This window comes from Echinops telfairi, unplaced genomic scaffold (genome assembly GCF_000313985.2).
Source record: "Echinops telfairi isolate 266 unplaced genomic scaffold, ASM31398v2 ScPeMD7_9;HRSCAF=40, whole genome shotgun sequence".
Lineage (NCBI taxonomy): Eukaryota > Metazoa > Chordata > Mammalia > Afrosoricida > Tenrecidae > Echinops > Echinops telfairi.
Genome location: NW_022103906.1, coordinates 74,150,449 through 74,166,644, shown reverse-complemented (window position 1 = coordinate 74,166,644; position 16,196 = coordinate 74,150,449). Strand labels below are relative to the sequence as shown.

Genomic DNA, 16,196 nt, shown 5'->3' with positions numbered 1-16,196 from the left:
GCGTGGAGCCAAGCCTGGCCTCCAGGAGAGACTGGAAGCTCACCTCCTAGTACTTTCTACGCCTGCACAAGCCCTGGGACACTAGACCCCCGCCTGGGACACTGGACCCCCAAGCCTTTTGTCTTCCTCGCGGGCCTTTCTCTTCGCTACCGCCCCGCCTACTGCGAACTACCCCCTACGAGCAGGCCGTTCCGCGCTGCGGCTCCAGTGGCCACTCCAAGCGGCCGGTCACAGTGCCTGGATATGGGTGCAGAGCCATCAGGAGCTGGAGCCCCAGGAGGCAAGTCCCGGCATCTGGACTGTGCAGGAGGCGGATTGGCGTAGCAAGACCAGAATGGACAAAGATCGAGCCTGCGAACCAGGAGGAGAGAGGATGGGGGGCTTGGGGCGGAGAACCCAGGCGGAGTTCTTGACCTTGCCCGCGCTGTACCTTCGGAGGGCTGTGGGGCGCGCCCGTCGAGTCCGCAGAAAGTGTTACTTGTCAGCTGCTCCAGCGCGCACAGCGGTGATGTGGGACCAGGGACCGACTCCGGCAGCTGCGGCGCCAAGGGTGTTCTGGGGACCATGCTCTGGCCTAAAATGTCTGCGATACTGAAAGATGTCCGGGGTGTTCCTGAGCTCATGGCGGGACAGTCGGGCTGCGGTGGTCCTGCGGCCTTCTGTGCTCGGCTCTGCAGCCGCTTGCGCCCCAGTGTGTGGCTCCCTATCTGGGCCCCCAGCCTCGGACCCGCCCTCCACAATAGGCCTAAGCCCCGGTGTGCCCCTCCTCCTGCGCCCTCCACCCCCACTCGGAGCCACGGTGGGCTGGGACTCAGTAGATATCTCCCCAGGCAGCCTATTTCTACAGAGTGGGAATTGCCAAAGGAGAAACTAGCTGAACTGAGCCACAGACTAGGGTTGCGAGCTGTTCCGAATTTCAATGGGAGCTCCCCATCTGCACGCAGTCTGCCTTCCCCAGCTGCCGGAAGACTGCGTACCTTACCGCCAGCTCCCTGCGGAGTCGTCGTTCTGGCCCATAAACTCGGTTATAAAATTGTGTTCCAGGGCTCCACGGGTTGAGGATGAGCAAAGTTCGAAGGATGTGCTAGGATTCTAGCCTTTCGGGAGCAGGGGCCTGCTGCACCATCCTGTCTGAGGTCTCTGTCTCCTGATCATACCCCCTGTTCTTGTCCCAACTCGCTGAACTCTCTTAAAGAGTGTCTATTTGACTGGGGGTGATTAATACCACACTCGGGTCCCTATGTGTGTGTGTGGGGGGGGGGGGATGTAGACTTAGGAGGGCCACTGTGCAGTTCCACCAGAGCTTGAGGATGAATGAGATGGGAAAGCAAGCACAGGTGAGTGGATCCCGTCTAGCACCCAGGTTGGACAGACGGAAACTGTCTGCTTCCCCATGTCTCAGAGGCTGTAAGAATTCAGAATACAGTACTTGGAAAAGGCAGGAGACCTGTGCCTCCAGGGACAGGAGGTGGCCACATCAGGAGTTGGTGCTACTTACTGGAGGGAGGAACCAGCCTCCCTGTGGGTAGGTCTTCCTGCGTCCTAGCTCAGTTGCTCAGTCTCTCTGTCTCTTTAATAAACTTCTGTAGTCAAGTCCTTGGGAACTTTGGACCAGGAATGAGGAAGGTGGAATACTTGATGCGTTTGAAAGGTGGCACTGGCGAAGAAAAGTGAAAGCATGTCTTCAAAAAAGTTTAGCCTCCCCTTGCAGAGGGGTCTCGGGGAGGAGATGAGCCAGTCAGGGTGCTATGTAACAATGATGAGAAATACAACTTTCCTCTAATTCCTAAATGTTTCCTCCCTGTTCCCACTACCATGACTCGAATTCAACCTTGCAAGTCTGGCTAGACCAGAGGATGTACACTGGTACAGATAGGAACTGAAAATCCAGGGAATCCAGGGCGGATGAGCCCTATAGGACCAGTGGTGTGAGTGGCGAAACAGGGAGGGTAAAGGGAGAGTGGGTAGGAAAGAGGGAACCGATTACAAGGAACCGTATGTGACCTCCTCCCTGGGGGACAGACAACTGAAAAGTGGGTGAAGGGAGACATCGGACAGGGCAAGATATGACAAAATACCAATTTATAAACTCAAGGGCTCATGAGGGAGGGGGGAGCGGAGAGAGAGGGGAAAAATGAGGACCTAATGTCGGGGGTTTAAGTGGAGAGAAAATGTTTTGAGAATGATGTACAAATGCGCTTTACACAATTGATGTGTGTATGGATTGTGATAATAGTTGTATGAGCCCCTAATAAAATGTTTAAAAAAAGAAAAGGAAAAGAATGAAAAAAAAGTTTAGCCCGAACGCTCCTTTGACGTGCAACTGGCACTCATTATCGCTCACACACGCTGGATGTGTAGCAGGAGAGATCAGGCCCAGAAGAAGGACAGCATGCTTGGTAGCGCAGAGGATCCATCCGTGAAAAAGAGGAAGCTTGCTTGTCAGGGAGGTGGATTGACACAGTGGCTGCAACCTCGGGCTGAAACTGTTGTGTGGATGGCGAGAGCCTGACCAGTGTTTCACTCTGTTGTCTGTGGGTTGCTATGGGTCTGTTGTCAAAACCGTCTTGATGCTTGATGGCCCCTAACCACAGCAAGAACAGTTAGGGTCCCCAGTTCCAGGAGGCTCAGAAACTGGGGAGCAGATGGAGCAGATTTGGTGAACCCAATCAGACCCAAGGCACACAGTACCCGGGCCCTCTGGATGCAGATTTGCCAAGCCAGGGGCAAATGTGGGCCTGGGATATTCATTCCCCTTTTACCTGCTTCCTATCTTGGTCCTGGTCCTGGTCCTGGTCCTGAACCACAGGCGAGCCACCCACAGTCCTTCCCCATCAGAAGAAAGCATCACTTTTAGCTGACAGCGCCACCAACTACTCCCGCAGTAGACACCCCCTCAGGCTAGGTCTGGGTTCACATCTCACTTCCTAGTGGCTTTCTGGAGGTTTTGCAAATAGAGGCAAGAACCTGGGGGATCCTAGCCACGCCCACCTCATGACACGGCCCCTCCCTTTGTTTGTGTGCAGGGCTCCTCTGTCCACCTCATCGGGGGGGTTGGGGGGCAGGGAATGGTGTATGTGTGCAATCCCAAATAGGACGTGGGAGACCCAGGGGTCTGGCCAGAGCCAGGTGAGAAAAACTCTGATCAGGACGTAGTGCCGGCTGGACTCTGCCACTCAAGCAGCCAGGAGCACCGACCTGGCTGGCCATCCTCCCCCAAACACCGAACTCCCCCAAACACTGAGAAACCCCAGGTGTTCTTAGTAAGGGCTCCCTCCAGTGCCAACCCCACCCCCAACACACAGTGGAAGACACACATAGCTCTGGGGGGCCACTGCTGGGTCAGGGCGCAGAGCTAGGCCACAGCAGAAAGCTGAGATGCCTAGGGCCCTTGTTAATTGGTTATTAATGGCAGGGAGGGCGGGGGCTGTAGGAGGACATGGTGAGATCCGCCCTCCAAGTCCGAACCATTTTAATAGTTTCACATAAGCTGCAGTTAAAGTGAGTCCCAGGAGGCCGCTGAAACTGCCCAGCCGTGTCTTGGGCCTGTCACCGAGGAGGCATTGTGACCTTCACTCACCTATCCTCTGTGCAGCGTTTATGCCCTGCCCGCCCCCTGCTCTCCATTACTCCAACGTGGAGAGCGTCTGCCCCCCTCCCATCTCCACTGCCTAGGTGACTCCCTTCAGCCCCATCCAGGTACAGGGATTGAGCCACCCCCCAGACATGCGTTGCCAGAGAGGAAGAAATGGGAAACCAGCAAAGGGAAGAGGCCACTGACAGCAGAGGCCCCATGGGGTCTTCTCCCTGAGCCCTGCCTAGTCCAGACAGTGGCGGGCGGGGCGAGCTGTAGGAGGTGGTCTCCCCAGCGTAGCCTTTGGAACTCGAGCTGGGGAGAAATCAGAGCCTCAGAGGGGGACTAGCAGGAGAGTGAGTGATTAATGAGGGAGATTAGGAGATTAAACCTTGGATCTGGGTTTGGGGGGTACTCAGCTGTCTCCTGGACCCCCTCTCACCCCATCGTGACAGTGTTGACTGTCCCTCCACTGGGGGAAGGGAGCAGCTGGGATGCACCTCCTACTGGGCTGTGCTCTCTGCCTCCCTGCACATGCTATCCCATGGCCCTCCCCTCAAGGCATGGGACCCTAGCCTTTACTATGCCCACCTCCCCCCAAGTCAAGCAGGTTTATCAGGCAGCTTTTCAAAATTGCCAGAATCCTTGGATACACACACACATACACACTCTCTCTCACTCTCTCTCTCTTCAGGTCCCTCTGCTCCCTCCCTGGGAAAGGACATCCTGCTTGGTAAAGCAGAGGGGCAAAGAGAGGAAGACCCCCACAAGAGGGACTGACACAGGGACAGCAGTCATTAGTGAGGATGGTGCAGGACCTGGTGGGGTTTGGGTAGGGTCCTAGGAGGTAGCGAGCACGCATTGACCGATGGTCCCTAACAGCCACTGTGCCCTGACTCTCAGAGAGCTTCACACCCTGGCTTTCCTTCAGCTGGACGATGCCTTCATTCTCATTTAAGGAAACTTTCTCAGCCTCTCCCGTTTCCTCAGAGCCCAGCATCCTCTCCTCCCGGGGTCCCCTAGTTCTACTCTTCCCCCACCCCCACCTTTCACTCCTGGCCTTGCCCAACGCACACTGCTCCAGCAGGGACCCTTGTTGGGCAGGAGGGTGGCCCCATCTACATGCTACCCTTCCCAGGGACAACATCTTGCTCAAATCAGGGACCTTCCCACACCAGCTCTTTTTCCTCTGAATTTTGCCAATGCGTATTCGGGGTTGGGGAGGTTTAGGATTTAGGAATCAGCCCCGAGGGGCGGCAGATGGGGGTGTCTGAGAGATGAGCTTGCCTGCTCCCCTTCTTTGTGGAAATCTGTTACCTGGAGAGAGAAGGGAAGGGGTTTTCTCATCCCACATCTCACAAGCGTGTTTGTTTGTTTTTTAAAACTAAATGTTAGTGTGGAGGGAATAATTCAGGTTTGTATGTTTTCCTTGCGTCATTCTAGAGCCGCAGTTTTCTGAGTGCTTTTTGGCCCTACCCTCGCTGGAAAAAGGACCCAGTGCCGCCTGCCAGTGGCCCCAGTGTGCCGGCTGGGAAGGGGACTGGCTGAATGACACACTGTCACCCCACCCGCACCCTTGAGACTCAGCGTTCATTTCTCACAAGTGCCCCCTCCCCCTCAGGCCCTGGTCCGGAGAAGAAACGTGCATAAGGCAGGGGCAAACCCCCGCGCCCCCTTCCCTTCCCCCCCTCCCAGGTGTGGTCTGGCAGCCGATGACAGGGCTGGGGGAGGTTGGCTGGAGGAGTCCGGGATAACCCTCCTGAAAACAACTCCACCAAGAAGGGGCCCAGGGCAGCATTGTAGCAGTAAAACCGAGAGAACCGTGGGAGAATTCTCCCGCCGCTGGTGCACGGCGAGATCTAAGGGGTCATAGGGGACAGGGCAGGCCCAAGAAGCGGAAAAAGACCCACAAGCCAGAGCCCGCAGCTGGTCTGCATCCACACCGCGGGACACGAGGGAAAAGAGGCTGGGGAGGGGAGGGGAGGCCAGGCAGCACCGCCCTCGCTCTGCACTTTGCTCTAAAACCGCGCCTCACCAAAGGCTTCCCTCTGAGAGGTTTGCTGGGGCACCTAGCTGCACCACACCCGCCCCAGGGCCACCGCGCTCAAGAGGTGATCTCCAACTGCCACAGCTGCCAGGTCTCTGAAAGGTCCTGGGAGCCTCTGCCGCCGGCACCCTCTCCCTCACCGCCATCCCTCCGCAGCCCCACCCTATCCTAGGGTTACGTCTTAGAAACCGTATGCGGGGGCAGGGAGGGGAAAAATGAGGAGCTGACACCAAGGGCTCAAGTAGAAAGCCAATGTTTTGAGGATGATTGCACCAAATGTACAAATGTGCTTGACACGATGGATGGATGGATTGTGCTAAGAGTTGTACGAGCCCCCAATAAAATAATTTATTTAAAAAGAAAGAAACCGTATTTTGCTCAGCAACTGCTTGAGAGCAGTCTGGTGCCAGTGCCTGTCCGGGCGGAGCCCCCATTTGAAGCTGTGAGAAGTATAAATAATCCAAGACCTCGTGATACGTGCTGGCAAAGGCGCAGACCCAACGGAGGGCAGACGGCAGTGGCGGAATCTGGCCAGAGGAGGTGACACTCGGGCCTTCAAGGACAGCGGAAGATGGAGCCCAGGCGCCAGGGCCTCAGCAGGAGGCCGGAAAGTCTAGGCAGTTGGGAATCTTGCTGCCGGGGTCCGGAAGGAACCGCAGCCGGGTCTGCGCCGCTGGCCACCCCCACCCCCACCCCCGCGCACACCCGGTTTGTCGTCCCTGGGCCCGCTGCGTCCGCGACCTTCCCCGGTGCAGTGGTTGGTTGGTTGCACAGAGACGGTAGTTTTCCCCGGGAAGCTTAGGCGAAAAGCCGGAGCTCGCTCGCTCACATCTTTTCAGGCCACCTTCGCCTTCCTTCCGGGCTGGCACCCTCTGCCACGCAGGTTCCATCCCCAAATAAGCCCCTAGTTTTTGTGTTGTGGAGTTCAGCTTCCACTCGTTTGAGATGTAGGCTTCTACATTCAGGTTCTGCGGGGTTTATGCTGCCAGCACCAGCTGGCTGGTCTCAATCAGGCCAGCAGGGAAGTCCGCCTTTTAGAAATCCCCTGTCTAGTCCCAGTTGGGTGAGTTTCTGGCTGCCCCGCTGAGGGGCCTTTCCAACAAACGCATAGGCTTCCATTCAACCCGGGTCGCTCTTGCTTGCGCAGGGCCCAGGTCACAGACAAGAAGCGCTTGGAGATTTCTAAATGGCTTGTTGAAGGCAGGGTTAATGATCTGAAATGTGACCCTCAGCTGAGTCACTACAAAAACTTTTGTAAAGGAAAAAGAAACGCTTGCTGAATTAGTCAGGGGAGCTCTCATTTCTTGGAGCTGCCCTTTGTTCTCCTCTGGATATGTATTCCCACTTACAGACCCTCTCTTGGCCCTGGCTTGTCTAGCCCCTTGGAAGGACTGGCTGAATCCTAGATGAATGGCCCAGCCTCTAACTCTTGGGAGTTCTACTCCCCATTGTTAAGAGTTCTTCAGGCACTTCAAAGGAGCTCTGGTGCTGCTGTGGAGTGGAGTGTAAACCTTGGACTCCCAACTCCAACATCGGCAGTTCAAGCCCACCAGCCATTCCATGAGAGAAAAAGGAGGCTTTCGGTTCCTGTGAAGACTTACAGCCTTGGAAACCCTCCAGGGGCAATCTAAGTCAGACAGCGCCAAGTCACAGATCCATTGCATACTTTCTTTAGAACCTCACTCTTTCCTCATTCCTGCAGTGGCCATTGTCACCCCCTCGCCCCTCCCCCCACCGCCTTGGTTTAAGACACCTCCGCTGAGGCCTTGCACCAAATGCCCCAGCGCACCAGGACAGGGAGACTTCCCCCTCCAGAAAGCCTCCCCTTCATTAAAGAGCTAGCGTGGGTCGCCTGGCTCCACTGAGCTCACCTTCTGAGTTTCACGTGTGTAACGACCGCTCCTTGGGCAGTATTTGAGGGGTGGTGGGCAAAAAGCCAGGGTCCCCCTTCCACAATGGAGCTCAGCACAGTGTGGGGGCAGCAGACTGCTGAAATGTGTGATGGGACAGTAAGGAAGGAAGATCCCTTTTTTCTTTGTTTTTATTTCAAAAAATAAAGCCACAGTTAATTTGACATAAATATCTGGGAGGGGTGGGAGGGGGCTGGGCAGGGGCTTGGCCCCTACCTCCTCTTCTCTTTCACACTGTATTGTAAGAGCAAAGGGGATGGCTAGAGAGAGAACAAGGGGAAGAAACAAGCGGTCAGTGGGAGCTGCCTTCTCACAGGCCCCCTCTCCCGCCCCTGCCCTCCTGCCCTGGCCCTGGCTCACTTTGCCAAACCAGCGGGAGAGCCAGATCTGCTTCATGGTCATGTGGTCGGGGAGAACTTCATTGTCAAAAAGGAGCTGGACCTGGGGGGGGGGGGCCCACACAGATTTAGGAACTTCCTTCTTGGGCTCCAGACAACTCTGTTGCTCCCTCCTTAAAGCACCTTACTTCAAAAAACCAAAAACAAAACAAGACCGCAGGTTTAACTCACGTTCTGGGGATTTAGCATTAAGCGATGACACAGGACCCTCCGGAGATGGCGAACTTCAGCTCTGACGGAACACCTGACGTATTTGTTCTGGGATTGGGGAAGGGAGGGAAGACGACAAGGTCAGGTGTGTGAGGGAAGAGGCCCCGGGAGGTCAGTCTCCTTAGAGAGGCCTTCCCCTCAACCCCTCTCACCTGTAGGACACTTTTATTCTTGTCTTTGCCAGAACTGGGGGGAGGGAGAGAACAGACACAAGTTAGGGAGCCCTTCTCCCCCACCCTAGCCATGATGTACTCTCCTCAAGGGACCAGATGCGTCCTCAAGGCTAGACCTCTTCCCCCATCCCTCCATGGCTCTGGGTCTTCGTGGGCACTGTCACCTCTGGCACCCCACCCGGACCCTGCCCCTCACCTCAGCCGCTCCAGGCACAGGCTCAGCTGCTCATCGTATCGATAGTAATGGGCTTTGGAGTGGTCAAAGCTGCTGAAGGGGAGGCCCAGGTTGCTCAGGGCTGGCTCTGAGGAAGACATGGTAGGGAGGAGGCTGCCATGGGTCCCCTAAGCCTCGCTCCGCCAAGAGCAAAACTGGGCAGGAGGAATGCCCTGGGGGCTTGCTCTCATGGTCCTCCAACCTGAGCCAAGGACATACCTTCTCCACTGGGCTGGGTGACCCGGTCCAGGCCTCGGGACTGGTAGAATTCCCGAATCCGTTTCTCTTCACCTGGAAGGGGATGAAACGTGGAAAGTAAGCTACCATGAGACCTACAAGAACCGCCGGAGCTGGATGGGGCTGCCTTATTTTCCCGCCTTTCCCAGGGTGCTTGTGCTTTCTCTAAGAATCCGACCTCATCAACACCCAGTGAAATCTTCTTTGAAAGGTTCCCGTCTTCCACAGACTTGTCCTTAGTCCTTCCCGACTCGGCATCCTTCTGGCTAGCAATCCCTTTCATCTTCCCGATTCCCACCAAAGCCTTTGTCACCTCCAGCTGTCAGCCAGAGAATGTGTCCAATTTCCCTCCCCACCCCCTCAAATCCACTCACTGTCCTGCAGGCCAGGCACTAGCTTGTACACGATGTCCTGCATAACCCGGTCCAGTTTGAGGTTGAGCAGCGGCTGGGTCTCGTGGATCTTGATGTTGCACATGGGGCAGTACTTGCTGGTCTGCAGGTATTTGACGATACAGCTCTTGCAGACTGCAGGGAGGGAAAGGCAGGCGCTCGGGCACTCTGGGAGTTGGGGCTCACGGGCCGGGCAGGGGGACAGATGGGACAGTAGGAAAGAAAGTCGAGCCCTGGGTGGGCAGTACAGTGGCTGGCGGTCAGCGTGGTGGGATCTGGGGCCTGGAGTCGGAACCGAGGCACTCACAAGTATGAAGACACTCCGTGATGGTGGTCGCGTCCACGAAGTAGCCGGCACACAGGCAGCAGACGATGTGTTCATTCAGGTCTTTGATCTTCACTCGGACCTCCTCCTGCGGACACACCTTCTGTCAACCAGCCCCAGCCCCGGCTTCCCTACTTGGGAGGAGCCTCTTGGATCAGATCCCTCGACCAAGGCCAGCTCCCGGCCCCATCCGGAGGGTATAGCGACCTGGGACGGACACGCTCCCTCCGCCCAGCAGGGGGCTCAGAGCACAGTGGGGGCTCCCTTCACGTGGACTCGCCCGACCCTCCTTTCCCAGGGGAAACTACACGACGGGGGCGGCACAATGCGCAAGCGTCCTAGCCCGGAGTTTGGCAACTCGTCTGGAATCGCGCAGGCGCGTTGTCGGGGAGACTCCGGCTCTGCGCAGGCGCACTGGGCGCCCGGCCAGCCACCACCCGTCCTCTAGCCGGCCCCACCTCGCACGGCTAGCCGATCACAGCAATAACCCTGCCGCCTCTGCACCTCGTTCCGTAGCGGGTCCATCTTGTACACTGACTGGAGCTGGTTCCGAAGCCTCATCGCGATCGCAATCTGGCCCCCCTGAGGAGACGCCATCTTAAAAGCTGATCCAGGCCTGCCACTTCCGGTGCCGTGTACAGGGCGGGACTTGTCTCCCAGCAACGAGGGCCTAGGTCTTTGGCGATTCGCTAACCCTCTGTAAGGCCCCGCCCACGCCCCTTTCTACCCGTGTGCTCACCTGCGCCCTACTGGCCCCTCCCCCTCTTCAATCAGTCGTTAAAGAGTGCGGGAGGGGTGCGGGATGGTCCTATCGCTTGCATCTCCTCTGAGAATCTTCGTAATAGACTCTCCCCGACCTCGGGACTAACTTTTGAAGCCAGCAAAAGACTGCCCCCTTCCAAAAGGCCCGACTGGCTCCGCCCGCCACCACCCGCCACCACCCTGGCTTTGGTCTCCTGTAACGATGACCCCAGAGAAGAAGCCCCTCCAGTCTCCTGAGACGATGACCTCAGAGACGAAGCCCCTCCAGGGCGCTGTCACCTTGTCGCCTGATGAGCCCGCATTGCGGAGCTTCATTCAACCCGATGGCAGACCTTCTCCGTGCTCCACGGCAGGAGTTTGTCCCGGCTTCGCGGAGTCTCGGAGAGGGTGCCTGGCTGAGGGGCGGAGGGAGGACCCCTGGGACTTGGTAGCGATCCTAGCCCCCACTCCCCACGATCTCCCCCTGCTGCCGGGGGTATGTGGGGGAGCAGGCCCTGGTTAATGATGATGATTTAATCATCGGCGCCTGCGGAGGCCTGGGACAGACTAATGCAGAGCAGATGCCTGAGGAGGGGGGAGAAGGGCGAGGACAGTGCCCCAAGCCCAGGCAGCCTGCCTGCAGCAGCAGCCTAGGCCCCGGCCCCGCGCGCTGGGAAGGACGACCCAGGGCTTGTACACCACACCGGGCGGTCCCTGCCCTCTGGGGCTTACAGTGGACTGTACAGCAAGGTTTTAATACTGGGCGGTATTAATACCAAGTGCCATGGAAATTAGAGAAGGAAGAGGCCCCGATGGACACCTTTAACCCGCAAACAAACAAAAACGGGAGAAAAGACTTTCTGGAGTGGGACTTTATGTGGGTAGGGGGTGTGGGGGTGTGGGTGGGGTACGGCTCACTCATGAACTGCGACTTTTAACCCCAGAGCAGTAGGGAGCCGGCCGCTTTTCTGAAGAGAGATTTTCCTTGTGAAGGGGGGCTTTGGGTCAGTTAATATCAGAGTGAGTTGGTGTGAAAGGGCAAAGCCGTACACCATCCGTGATCCCTTACCGAACAGCCGAACAGCCGTTGCCTGGTCCATGTCACCTTCAGCTCCACTGGGAAGGCGGGTGCGCGGGCGGGGCCTGCCGCCTCTGCTCTGCTGTCCCTGTTAAAGCATATGCACTGGGCAGGAAGGGAGCTTTGAAGTGGTACATGTGCTCATTATTTTCATGGTGGCTTCATGTCCGCTTGTCAAAATGTGTCCAACTGGACACTGAAAATATGTGCACTTGTCTTCTGTCAACTGTACCCTGGGAAAGCTGTTAGAAGTTGATAAAGCCCTCCTAAAGCATGCTTTTTCCATCAAGATAAAAGCCAAAGTCCTTATAATGGTCTTCAGGGCCCTGCATGGTTTCTCCCATGGGATAAACAGCCTCACCGTTTATCCCAAAGACACCAGGATACACTCCCATCCCCACTGTGTCCCTCCATGAATCGTTTCTTGCCCAGGTACCCAAACGGCCTGTCCCTTCTATTGCTTCCTTCAAGTCTGGACTCATGTTACCTTCATGGGGCCTTTCCCAGTCACTTTACCCAAATCACTGCTCTTCACCACTTGGCTTCGTATTTTCCTTCCTTGTTTTATTTTCCTCCTTTGAATTTATTATTGTTATATGAGTATACACTACCTATTTCTTATTTTTCTTCTTAAGAAAATACAAAAACCCTGTCTCCCTCACTAGAATGTAAGTGCAGCAATGGCGGGGATTTTTTCCCTTTTTTCTCCTTAGTGACTACCAGTCCCACACGCATAGCAGTCATTCAGCCTGAGCTTCAAGGGCAAGCAAATGAAGATGTCTTGGTGGTGGTGATAAAGGCCCAGATTAGGGTTTTGTTGGTGGAAATGGAAAGGGGAGGGGGCTGTTGTCTGGATATTTCAGAGGAAAGTGCAGCAGGAGGAAGTAGAGAATTGGTTTTGAGTCCTGGGTGAGAGGATGAATGAAGCACTTGGGGGTGGGGGGTGGCCTCTAAATGGTTGGACTCAGGGTGGCAGTAGGAAAGACAGGTGGAGGTAGACCTTTCCACCAGGGCTGGAATACAAGAAGTGTCAGAACCAGGGTTGGAGGTCTCAGCGGTGGCCAGAGGGGGGTGGGAATTGAAATGATTGGAATGGGTAAAACCTGAGCAGATGCAGAGAAAGAGAGAGGATGGGGGAAATCTACGCTCTGAAGAATACTCACACAGTGGAAGAAGTAAGGCCAGTAGAGGACAGGTAACAGTGACTATGAGTCCAAAGACCACGAATAAGATACTACAGAAATCAAAGGAGCCCTGGTGACTTAGCAGGTTACACTTTTGACTGTTAACCTCAAGGTTGGCAGTTCAGAACTACCAGAGGCTCCAAGGGAAAAATATGAGGCTTTCTACTCCTGTAAAGATCAACAGGATCAGAAACCCAAAGAGGCAGCCCTACCATCTTACAGGATCACTCTGAGTCAGAATCAGCTCAATGGTAGTGCATTTTGAGACAAGTCAAAAGGGGCAGTTCAAGAAACAGTCAACCAATAAACTTTGTCAGAGAATTGACATTGGGCACTGGAGTTCTCTGCTGAAGGACCAACAGTGTGGGTAAAACAATCAAATACACAATGAAATGAAGGCAGTGGGTGTGGAGAGCAGAGAAGAAACACAGTTTCTCTAGAAGAGCCAGGTCCCTATTTTGCCTGGAGGATGGAAACCGGAGACAATTGGGAGTGGGGGGGCTAAGCTGAAGAGAGAAACTGTGAAGTAAGAGTGGGGACTGTAGCAAGGGCAGGAAGGAAATGGAGTGAAAGGGCATATCTGGAGCATGGCCTTTCAGTGGCGCTGCAGGCTCATAGTTAAGAGTGGGGGCTTCATGCACGTGGGATATGGGAAGACAGATCTAAACAGTGGGGTGGGGTGTGGTACCTCGGGGTGCAGTGTGTGCACTCACCCCAGAGCTTCTATCTCCAACATGGTGAACTAACAGGAGACATCTTTTTCTGAAGACCATGGAGGGGCAAGTAAGCAGGAACTGGGTGTTTAAGTCAAACAGAAATCCCTGGGATTGGGGCTGACAAAACTGGTAGTCCCTGATGTTTCTTCTTTTCAGCATTGTCAGCCCTAGTGATAATTTTAATTCTCAGATGCCATCTCAGAGTGAACAACCTGAACTTCGATGCTCCAGAGTGAGCATCTGTGTGGATGTACGAGCCATGGATGTACAGTGAGCCAATTCTCATGTATTGACTGACATATTGATTTCTCATGTATTGACTGACTCATTGATTCATTCAAAAGGATTTATTTAGGTTGGTACCGGGCAGGTCCTTAAATCACAGAGTCAGGGTGCGCATCACCCCCTGCTCAGAGTACCCTGTGCTCCCCAGGGTGAGAGGAGGATGGGCAGACTGAAGCAAGCCACAGGCCTGCCCCCAGAGAGTCTGCATCTCTCTGATGTTTCTCTAGGCTGGCTTTCTGTTCTCATCCACCCTGAAACTCAGACTCTCTTGGAGAGCTAAGCCTGAACAGCAGTCTCATGCGCCCAACAATCCTTACTACTGAGAAAAGGGCTGGGCTTCGTTGAAGGGCTGGATGAGGTCATCAGACTGCCTTTCCCCACCAAGATAGAAACACAGCTGTCCAATTGGCAGAAGGGGGCTTTGGGTAGGGTGGGGAGAAGTGGGGTGCAGGCAGCCACGGCTGGGTGGATGTCTTCTTACTAATGCTACTCTGATCCCGACTTCCTCCCCACCCACACTCAGAGCCCACCCCCTTCCCTCTGAGCAAAGTCTTCCTCTGAGAACCCTGGGAGGCTGGCAGGTTTGGGGCAGGGAAAGAGTCCACACTCTCTCTGTGTCTTGCTTCCCAGATGCCCAAATATCACTCCAGGTTCCCAAGGGAAAAAAGACCCCCTCACCCTGCCCCAGGCCTCAGGCTGCCAGCCCATCTGCTGGGGAGAAAGAAAGAAGGGGCAGAATTTTCTCCAGGGGATCCTGGGAAATCGATGGGAAGAGACAAGCCTCAGGAGCCCCATCTTGGAAACTTGGAAGGCGCTTTTTGGCACAAGGCAGAAACCTACGCCTTTGGTGCAGTGGGCCGGCTGCTCAGACCACCATGTGCCTGAGGCAAGCGGAACTGCTCGTCTGGTGCCCACCCGCAATGGGGTGGTAGGGGTGCCCCCCTCCCTGCGCCCAGTCTCACCGGCTCCGAGGCGCCAGGGCCCCCCCGGGGGCCAGGCCGGGCCAGAGAAGGTAATGTAATTCTGGCCCTGGTAACCCGATTATGGCGGCCTGCACCGGGCCGGGCGGCGGCAGGGGCGGGCCTAAGGCGCAGGGGCCCGCCCGGCGAGGGTCCCATCCCAGGGAAGACTAGGAGTTCACCACTTCCAGCTCCCGGTCCCCGCCCTCCGCCAAAGGTCACAAGGTCACTGAGCCGCTCCACTCTCTTCACTTTAGCTCCTTTGGGGCGTGATTTCTGGGGGTCTGATGGGGTGGAGGGTCTATGGGAAATAGGTGGCTGGGACCCTCAGAAGGCCTCAGTGAGGTCTCGCTTGTCGCCCGTAGCGATTTCGCCTCCTCACCTTTTTAGGGTGGGGGGCATTTGAGCGTAGACAGCCTAGGGTTAGAGGGGCAGAGCCCCGCTGCGGGGTGAGGGCTGTACTGACGATCCGAGGTAGAACACCCACCCCAAATTCCCACCCTCCTGAGCTTGCCAGGGTTCAATTACGCACCGGTCCACTCGCTCCGATTTCAGAAAATCGAAAAAAAAAAAAAAAAAAAAAGTCGGAGAACCACACCCATTCCTGGCGTGGAGGAACAGGGCGTGGGGGGCCTGTAAGAATAGCTGGGAGGTGCAGGATCCTTGGCCAACAGTGATTGTCCCCACCTAAGGCCACCAGACTTGTCTTGCCAGCCCCTTCCCACATCTGTCCTCTTCCCGGGCCTCCAGCTCGCCCGGCTGCGTTCAAAAGCTGCCTCCCATCTCAGCTGGGAAGCCACAACGAGATTTGAACTTCCAGGGCATTGAGACCGTGGCCACAACGAATCCAGGCGTCCGCCGGCAGGACTCATCGGGCAGCGAAGAGTGGGGGCCGAGGGAGGAGGCACCTGCCGAGGAGGAGCCCATGGAGCCGAGGTAGTCCCAAGGCGAAGGCCGGCGAGGATGTAGGCACCGTCAGCATCCCGGTCGACTCAGCGCGGCTCAGGGTTCCTAACTCCTGGCCACCTCCCCCCCACCCCCATGCCCGCAGGTCAGTCTCCCTCTAGTTCAGCGCAAACCGGCGTCTCTTCCCCTTTAACAGGCCCGGCCCCGCCCCTGCCCTACCCCCAGCCCGCACTACCCACTCGGGGTGATCTGTCAGTCACTGCCACAGCTGGAGCCGGCCAACCCTCTTCACCCTGGACCGTGGCAGCAGCCCGGCACCCCAGCCTCCATCTGCGGCTCAGAGCCAGCGCGGGTGCTCCGGGGGGGCCCCCCCGACTCGCCCAGCTCTCCCGGGATGAGAGTCCCGGCGAGGACCGTGGACAGCGGAGCAGCGCATGGGCGCGGCTACTCCCTGTGCACAGGGATGCTCCTGTCACAGAGGCCCTGGCGCCCCGCAGAGGCCAGCTCCCCGGATCCCTAAGGCCGCTGTCCCAAGCGTGTTGTCACCAGGGTCCCGGAACCGCCCGGAGCCATTTCTCCCCAACTGTGAGGCCCCTGAGGTCCTCTCGGGCCAGGACCCATGGAGTCGGAGGGGCTGGTTGTGCACAACCTCCCGCACCACGAGCCAATCAGCTTCGGCATTGATCAGATCTTGAGCGGCCCTGAACCCCCGGGGGGCAGCCTGAGCTGCGGCCGCGGGGGCGCGGGTCCTGGGGAGAATGCAGCGTTCTCGGGCAGCTTCCACAGCGCGGCAGGTTACGGCCCCACGGGTTCGCTGGCCCCGCTGGTCAGCAGCTCGGGTGTAGGC

At 56.5% G+C, this 16,196-nt stretch overlaps 3 protein-coding genes across 3 annotated transcripts in view; 1 reads left to right on the top strand and 2 right to left on the bottom strand.

Moving 5' to 3' along the window:
• The window catches only part of LBX2 (ladybird homeobox 2), a 1,647-nt gene extending 1,024 nt beyond the window's left edge, over positions 1-623 (bottom strand). Inside the window, exons 1-2 of the mRNA XM_013005070.1 lie at positions 431-623; positions 180-265 (exon numbers count right to left, since the gene is read on the bottom strand). Coding sequence (XP_012860524.1) covers positions 180-265; positions 431-623 — 279 coding nt within the window. The remainder of the gene's footprint in view (positions 1-179; positions 266-430) is intronic.
• A 7,063-nt stretch (positions 624-7,686) lies between these two features.
• PCGF1 (polycomb group ring finger 1) lies at positions 7,687-10,082 on the bottom strand. The gene is made up of 9 exons (XM_004696110.3): positions 9,985-10,082; positions 9,463-9,568; positions 9,138-9,290; positions 8,746-8,817; positions 8,509-8,614; positions 8,292-8,325; positions 8,101-8,187; positions 7,892-7,972; positions 7,687-7,791 (listed from the first exon to the last, which is right to left on the bottom strand). Exons 1-9 carry the CDS (start codon positions 10,075-10,077, stop codon positions 7,744-7,746), a joined length of 780 nt encoding a protein of 259 aa, XP_004696167.1. The 5' UTR covers positions 10,078-10,082; the 3' UTR covers positions 7,687-7,743.
• A 5,886-nt stretch (positions 10,083-15,968) lies between these two features.
• The window catches only part of TLX2 (T cell leukemia homeobox 2), a 1,428-nt gene continuing 1,200 nt past the window's right edge, over positions 15,969-16,196 (top strand). Inside the window, exon 1 of the mRNA XM_030884569.1 lies at positions 15,969-16,196. This exon is cut by the window's right edge and continues 76 nt beyond it. Within this exon, the coding sequence (XP_030740429.1) occupies positions 15,969-16,196 (228 nt within the window).